Below are 8,277 nucleotides of genomic sequence, written 5' to 3' on the forward strand. Positions count from 1 at the left end.
GTCTCGTCTCTCGCCGGCCTTCAGATGTTTCCGCTGCTGTCCTCCAGTGTTTTTAGCCCTCCGGCCTCTCCCCCTCCACCCTCCCGGCTCAGTGCTGGCCGCCCTGCTTGTCCTGGACCCCACGCTCCTGAGGTCTCTCTGTCAGGGGACTCCACACGAGTCCGGTTGGACGCCAGGAGGCGTCCGTTGAGGGGGGGGGGGGTACTGTGAGGGTCCTAGACTTTGTTCACTGGGTTTTAGGGTTTTTGTCTGTCTCTGTGTTTTGTTGGGTGTGTCTCTGTTCACTGCAGGCTGGGCGGAGCCGATCAGGGTTAATGGTATGTTTCTCTGCCTGTCTCCAGTTCTCCTCCTCGGCTCCAGCACTCGGCACACCTCCTAGCTCTCCAGCGTTTGTCACCCACGGGAATTCACGACCACGGACACCTTCACCGGGAGACCCTTCACGAGAGCACCCCCCCTACGAGCACTGAACCCTGAGCACCGGACCCTGCGCACCACCCCGGTTTCCCTCGTCACGGCTCCCTCTCTGCACCGGGAAAACCCCCACGGACCAAGACACTCTCAGGCACCGGCTCTTCGTGCACCACCCTCGGGACCCCCCTTCCTCAGATCACGACCCCAAAGACTTCACTCCACCAAATTCCTTCAATAAATCCTGTTTCCTTTAACCCTTCTCCCCGTCTCCCTTTTCGTTTGGGTCCACCCGCACTGTCACTGAGCACGAGTCGTTACAGACCCTGGGCAATGATATAGCCCAAAAACCCAACCGAGGGAACAGGGAATTCGCACTTCTCTGGCTTCACGAACAGTCTGTTTTCGAGAACGTACTGTAGAACTAGCCTCACATGCTGACGATGCTCATCCATACACCGGGAGAAAATCAGAATGTCATCCAGGTACACAAAAATAAAATTATTTAACATGTCCCGAAAAATGTCATTCATAAGAGCCTGAAAAACAGCTGGGGCATTAGTTAGGCCAAAAGGCATGACATTATACTCCAAGTGGCCAAGTTGGGTATTAAACACCGTCTTCCACTCATCTCCTTCATGAATACGGATGAGGTGATAGGCATTTCTTAGGTCAAGCTTGGAAAACACACGTGCACGGCAAAGGGGTTCAAAAGATGGGTCGATAAGGAGAAGAGGAGTACAGCCCTTTACCGTGATGTTGTTAAGCCCTCGGTAGTCGATGCAGGGGCACGGGGAACCATCCTTCTTTTTCACGAAAAAAACCCTGCCCCCAGAGGAGACGAAGAGGGACGGATCAAACCAGCCGCCAAAGAGTCATTAATGTACTCCTCCATCGCCTGTCTCTGGGGCCGAGAAAGTTTAAAAAGTCTGCTGGAGGGCAGTGACACACCGGGAAGGAGATTTATGGCACAGTCGTAGGGGCGATATGGGGGTAAGGTGCATGCCAGGTCTTTATTAAAAACCGGCACCAAGTCATGATACTCAGAGGGGACAGTACTTAGATCCGGGGGGGCAGCCAGCAGTACAGCATGATTCTTCTCCTGGGCTGCGGCCCTGAAGCAGTGTGTGTGACAGGCCACGCTCCAGCTGGAGATGGACGAGGTGGTCCAGTCCAGATGGGAGTTGTGCTGTCGTAACCATGGAAGGCCCAACACAAGTAGTGACAGAGGAGAGGAGATGACAAACAATTGAACGATCTCTTGGTTGTTACCGAAGATAATCGTGGTCAAAGACTGGGTGCGATGAGTTACTTTGACCAGTAACCGGCCGTCTAGGGCATTCAAAATATTGGGGGAGTCCAGAAACTCGAGAGGTGCATTAATTTGGGTAACAAAATCTTGGTCAATGAAATTATCATCAGCCCCAGAATCAATCAAACCTTGCACAGGAAAAACTCGAGAGTTGAGATGCAGGCTGGTGGCCATTGTGAGCCGGGAGGGAGAGCAAGGGGAAACAGAGGTTCGACTCGCCACAGTGCTCTCCTTCAATGGTGAGTCCGCCTTTTAACAGAACAGGACAGCTGGAAGGGAAGGGTCCTGCCTGTCTGCAATAAAGGCATTACTGCTCTCGCATCTGCCTCTGTCACTCTGGGATCGATAGGCAAGCCTGACCGAACTGCATGCATCCACAGGAGCCGAGGGAGGGGACGCCCGATCAGGACTTCGGGCTGGAGAGGCTGAAGGCTTGGAGAAGGAAACTGGACAGGGCGTGAATCTCCTAACCCTGGCTGCTCTCTCTCTCTTCTGTTCTCGTAAACGACTGTCAACCTTTATGGCTAATGAGATGAGTGCCTCGAGAGAGGTGGGCGCGTCACGCAACGCTAAGTCATCTTTTAACTCCTCCGACAAATTACGTGCAAAGATAGTCATTAAAGCAGGTTCATCCCACCCACACTCAGCTGCTAAAATGCGGAATGAAATAGAATAATTGGAAACTGACTGCGAGCCCTGCTTCAAATCAAACAGCCGATGAAAAGGCTTCTTGCCCCCTAACGGAGTGATCAAACACACGACACAGCTCCGCCGTAAACGCATAAAAGGAGCTTAACAGGGCTGATTTATTGTGCCACAGGGCGGTGGCCCACTGGGCTGCCTGTCCTCGTAACAGGTTAATACAAAATGCAATTTTAGCCTTGTCGGATGGGTAGTTTACAGGCTGCAACTCAAAAACAAGTTGAAAATTTAATCAAAAACGACTATATGAGCCAGGTTCTCTGGTGTAAGGCTTAGGAAGGGGAACCCTGGGCTCATGGAGCAGAGGAGAAGAGGGAGCAGGAACAGGAGGAGTACTCACGGGGGGGCTCAGGTGAAGCTCCAGTGCAGGTAACCGCCAGTTGGTCCAGCTGAGCAGCGATTCCCTGGACATTCAGAGAAAGACTCTCGAGTGAGTCCATTACTCTGTGTAACAGGCGGTCGTGTTTGCCAAGCAGGATCCCTTGGGCGTTGAGCGCTTCTTTGACGGTGCTGGGGTTCGTTGGGTCCATTTTCTTGGTCAGTCGATTCTGTCATGGCTGGATAGTCGCAGGAAAAACGTGTGTGTGGAACCCAGAACGAGAGGGAGGCGGGAACAAAGGAAAACAGTTTTTTTCGGGGATCCGGGGAGTGAGAGGGGCACCAGGAGGCAGGTGAGGGATCCGGGGTCCAGGCTGTGAGGGGAGAGCCACAGGTGACGGTGGTTTCTCGTGTTGGTGCTCGTAGGGAAGGAGGTGAGATCCATGTCGATGGTGTGCAGGCTGGTGTGCAGAGCTTGAAACGGCTGGATGGAGACTTGAGCGGGGAGAGGCTGGGGGACAAACAGGAGAAACGCAGGTTACTCGAAAACTCGTGATCACAACTCGAAAAAGACTTAGTAGTAATTCTAAGCGGCCTGAAAGTACTACGCATGGGGTAGGCAATCGACTGGCGCTGGAGCACAGGTTGAAGGTGACTTTATCCAGCACGTTGATTATGGAGATGAGACACAGCTGCGGGAGCGTCTTCCTCTGGATCAGCCCCGCCCAACCTGAGTGCCAAAACACCATAAATAAACCCATATCATCACATCCTGATTTGTACAGTTGAATATGGTCACAGATCAGAGTTCAACACAGCAGGCAGTGAGCCAACAGCACCTGTAGTTAAGTTACTGAATCAAAGGTTAGCAGAGTGAATGAATTTGAATCTATTAGTCCAGAGTAGGGCTGCAAGGTGGNATATATCAAACCACAGTGAGTCTAAGAGAAGTGATTATGATGCTTTTTGTTACACAAGCCTCCTTTGCACTCAGTGTCTTTGTTCAATTTGTGTCTCAGTCAGATGATCTCCACAACTACTGGTAAAACACTGTAATAAATGTGTGTGTGTGTGTGTGTGTGTGTGTGTGTGTGTGTGTGTGTGTTTGTGTGCGTGCGTGCGTGCGTGCGTGCATGCATGCGTGTGTGTTGCCAACTGTTGAATTATGTGTTTAATGATCAACCCAGTTTATGAGAAACAGAGTGATAGTAGGCAGGACATAAAGGAAATGGATCAATATCTGCAAACAGCACAGTGATTTTCAGTAAACTTCTCCGAAACTCATTGCAAAACTCTCCTTGTCGATAGAGCTGGTATTATTCGTCTGTTAGATGAACAAGTCTTTAACACAGACTCTTCAAAGTCAACTGAAACACTACTATCACTGATGGAATCAGGAGTTTTTAGCAGCATCAGTCCAGCTGAGCTGCTGTCAGCTCAACTATGATACTCAGAGTGTTGAACTTGTTAAAAACTCATTGAAACACAGAAACAACCATAAGATTGTCACCAGGCGGCTCGAGGCTGAACAAAGGAGGAGAGACCACACATGAGTTGTTGCTAAAAACAAATTTATTTTACAGAACTTTTGAATAAATTAACCCAAAGACCAAAAGCAAATAAGCTAAAACTCCAACCAATCACTGACATGGAAACTCCTCCCAAACCACAGCTTCCTCCAACTTCCGACATCTCCACCTTGTTATCTGGAGAAAGCTTCTTTAAGAGGGAGACAGTAAAGATTGTATTAGATTCAACATTATGAGCAGCAACAGAAATATCTAAAACTCATGTATGACATTCCCCATGTTGGAATATTAACAAGAAGGTAAACTACAATTACAACAAATGCATCAAAAGACGCAAGACGCATTCTTCATCATGACTAAATTTCAAAGAAAAGAGAAAGGCAAATGAAACTCGTCTCAAAACACAATATAAGCCGACATTTCACATGCAAACTAATTTTAAATAAAGAAATGGAGTCCAACAGAAGTCCCAGTTCAAAATGTCCTTTAGTAATTTTTGTAGTTAACTAAGTATTCAAACTAATTTACTACAAATAAATTAATAGAACATATTCAGAACTGATCAGATGATCAAAGTCATCAAATGTTTCTACAGTAATATTGATCTTTGTCTTAAGAATCTGATGTTGAATTGATGATTATTCTGATCACAACATGGCAATGTCAAACGATACACTGATTCAGAAAGATGTTTGTATACAAAGACTTTTCTTTATGTCGTGTGTGTTTTCAACTTTTTTTTTTTTTTTTTTTTTAAATCAGAGTTCACAAAGTCTTGTTGTGAAATCTTCTCCTTGTCTGTGGGTTTTGGAGAGTTTGCATTAGTACATTGGTTCACTGGTAAAATCTTTAATTTATTGACAGTGTGAAAATATGGAAACATCCTCTCAGTGAAAGCGTGTGTGAAGGTGTGTATGTGTGTTTTAGTATCAAGGTCTGAGAATAACAGCTTTTCTTTGTTCCAGTCCAGATTCACTCTGATCCTCTGAAAGTCCTTCTTCACTGAGAGAACAGTGGTGGGATGTGATGGGGAGACTGCTGTGTATTTATCATTATAGAACAATATTCTCCATAATCCAGGTCCTATGTTTCCTTTTCTCTGGATAGATTCGGCTAAAACACCCAGTGACCAATAGTTGCTGTCTCCAACCTCGACATCCCAGCTGTGAGTCCCAGAGTTAAAGCCCTCAGAGCTCAGGACAGAACAGATGTATTTTTCAAACCTCTCTGGATTATCAGGAAGCTGCTGTTCATCTCCTAAACTCACGATAGTCAGATCTTCCAACAGGATGAATTTTGAATCAGCAGTGTTTGGGTCCAGATTCAGAAGTGTGTAGGAGACCATGTCCTTCATGTTGTTCCAGATGTTGAAGCTCAGGTTGCCCAGATGCTTGGCCTGGTCTATCAGAGCTCCTGAGTGCGGCGGTGGATCCTCCAGCAGGAGGCAGCGCTGGACTCTTTTCACTGCAGCCTTGTAGTTTTGCAGGAATGAGATGTCTTCAGCTCTCAGCTTGTCCTCTGTGGCTCTGACTGTGTGTGAAAGATCTGCTATGTCTCTGCTCAGAGCCTCCATCTTCTCCTCCATCATCCCAGTCTTCGCCTTCTCCTCCTCCCTCAGTGCAGCCATCCTGACCTCCTCTTCCCTTATCAGAAACTGGTGAAACTTCTTGACCTGCTCCTGAATCTGCCTCTCTGTGTGTCGGGCCTGGACCTTAATGTGTTGTGCTGTTTGAGTGAATTTCACTTGTTCAGAAACCTTCAACTTGTTCTTTAAGGGCTCCAGAGTTTCCTGAAGTTCGTCCCTGTGTTGTCATGCAGCTTCATCGATGGGTCTGAACAGTAGTCAAGTTGTAAAAAAATTTCAGGGGGGATGGTGGATTTTATGTTTTGGGATGGATATTTTGCCCTGATGACAGTGCATATGATGTGAAACAAACTATGTACCCTTTTTATTTTTGTTAAAGCTCAAAGATAATTATTATCCTAAAACAACATCTATGACATGGATCTTATATGTCAGATTCTCCTGTAATTGATCTTGACCAAGATATCTCAGAATTGGAGTCAGTCCCCAGGCTGGCATGGCTATCACTGCTCCTACGCAGTAAGAAGTAAATGCAGAGGACCACTTTTCTTACTGGGTTCAAGTGCAATTTCATACTCATGGTACTTTGAGATCATTTGGTAATTCATCTACTGAAGTGTGAAACAAACCTCCCGAAAACTGCAAATGATACTCTGAATCCTCCCAAGTCAGGTCAAATTCATTTTAATTCAAATGCAAAAAATGTAATGAACTAGTTGAAACAATTTAAAAAATTTGAAAATTAATATCAAAAATTTACACAAATACATAACACCAACACCTGAGATTTTTTAAACTTGAGCTGGCTAGCCTCAAAAGACAAAATAGGAAAAGTAAAATGGAGAACTGATCAGTTTTTTTCAATAGCTGCTTACCCAATTCTCCCCTAATTCACAGAAGTTTCCAAAGATTTTCATAATCATGTTTTTTGTCGTAAATTTTCCGAGCTCTTGCTTTTGGATCATTAGCTAGACAATGGCTTTGACAAGACTTGACATAGACATCTGGTTTGAACACTTTCAATGGAGGGCCAACACACTTGATGAAAAGCAAGGCTGACATGCTTTTTACTTCTAGGGAGCTTCTAGTTGTGGTTAAAATGTTCATCTGACTGAACCCACGCTCACACTCAGCTGTGGAGATGACCAGTGTGTTCACAGCTTGAAGGAGGGGTTTTAGCTCTTCTGGCACTGCTAGTTCCGTTTCATCAACATCTGTAAGAAAACAGCATTGGCCAAAAAAAGATTATTATAAATTTAGATTTGCTCCCAAAGCAGGCACAAGGTTTTGAGAGACTGTTTAAAGTTAAGCCCATACTAATAATGTTCATTAATGCCTGTACATTCTGATTTTACTCTTGTGACTACAGTATCTGACTTCTCCTTTCATTATGATAAATTACATTAATGTTGAATTCTTTGCTTTTTTACGAGAATCCCAGACAAACACTATCTTGCTCAGCCCAGACTGATAAAAGCAAAACTTAACCCCATTGAGAAGCCAAACCCGAGTCAGCCACTAACCGTTAGCGTTGTTAGCAACCTAGCATCTTTAGCTGTGTTGTTATCACTACGTCCAGAGATTACACATTTGGTGACAGAATGGTTGATTTATGAAAAGTGACTGATTTTCATGACTTTTGACTTACCTTAAATGTCACTTTTTTTCCTCTTAGAGCCCTTGACGGGGGTTCAGGCAGCGGGCTGAGCGGACATAGGCGAGATTTTTGTGATCTGTCCAACTCAGGAATGGCTGGGTGGAACCCTCCAGCCACTGCCTCCACTCCTGGAGTGCCAGAACCACCGCCAACATCTCGCGATTTCCCATGTTGTAGTTCTTCTCTGCAGGACTGAGGCGGCGGGAGAAGAATGCGCAGGGATGTAGGATCCCGCTGGGAGAGGACCGCCCCTGCTCCTGTATCAGAGGCGTCCACCTCCACCACGAACTGGAGAGACGGATCTGGGTGTCTAAGCACAGGGGCACTCGTGAACAGTGACTTTAATGTGTTAAAAGTGTGGTCAGCCTTCAGGCTCCAACAGAACAGAATATTAGTGTAAGTGAGCCTCGTGAGTGGAACAGCCACCTTGCTATAATTCCGTATGAAACGGCAGTAAAAATTGGCCAAACCTAAAATACCGCTGTAGCTCTTTGCATGTTCCCAGAGTGGGCCAGTTCGCGACAGCTTCGATCTTTAAGGGGTCAGGTTGTTGTTGACCCTGTGAGGGTCCTAGACTTTGTTCACTGGGTTTTTGGGTTTTTGTCTGTCTCTGTGTTTTCTTGGGTGTGTCTCTGTTCACTGCAGGCTGGGCGGAGCCGATCAGGGGAGATCGCTGGCAGCTGTGGCTCATCAGCTGTGCCCGGCTTAAATACTGGCGTCTCACAGAAGACCGACGCCAGAGGATTGTGATACCTACCTCGGG

General features: G+C 46.4%; 1 protein-coding gene across 1 annotated transcript in view; it reads right to left on the reverse strand.

Annotated features, from left to right (window-relative positions):
* Positions 1–2,718: 2,718 nt before the first annotated feature.
* Positions 2,719–8,277, reverse strand: part of LOC103352985 (E3 ubiquitin-protein ligase TRIM39-like) — a 14,222-nt gene continuing 8,663 nt past the window's right edge. Inside the window, 6 exon segments of the mRNA XM_008275717.1 lie at positions 2,719–2,973; positions 3,087–3,254; positions 3,352–3,473; positions 4,832–4,883; positions 5,111–6,104; positions 7,600–7,824. Of these exon segments, the coding sequence (XP_008273939.1) occupies positions 2,719–2,973; positions 3,087–3,254; positions 3,352–3,473; positions 4,832–4,883; positions 5,111–6,104; positions 7,600–7,824 (1,816 nt within the window).

Source organism: Stegastes partitus, unplaced genomic scaffold (assembly GCF_000690725.1).
Source record: "Stegastes partitus isolate 25-593 unplaced genomic scaffold, Stegastes_partitus-1.0.2 Scaffold57, whole genome shotgun sequence".
In the NCBI taxonomy this organism is placed as follows: Eukaryota; Metazoa; Chordata; class Actinopteri; family Pomacentridae; genus Stegastes; species Stegastes partitus.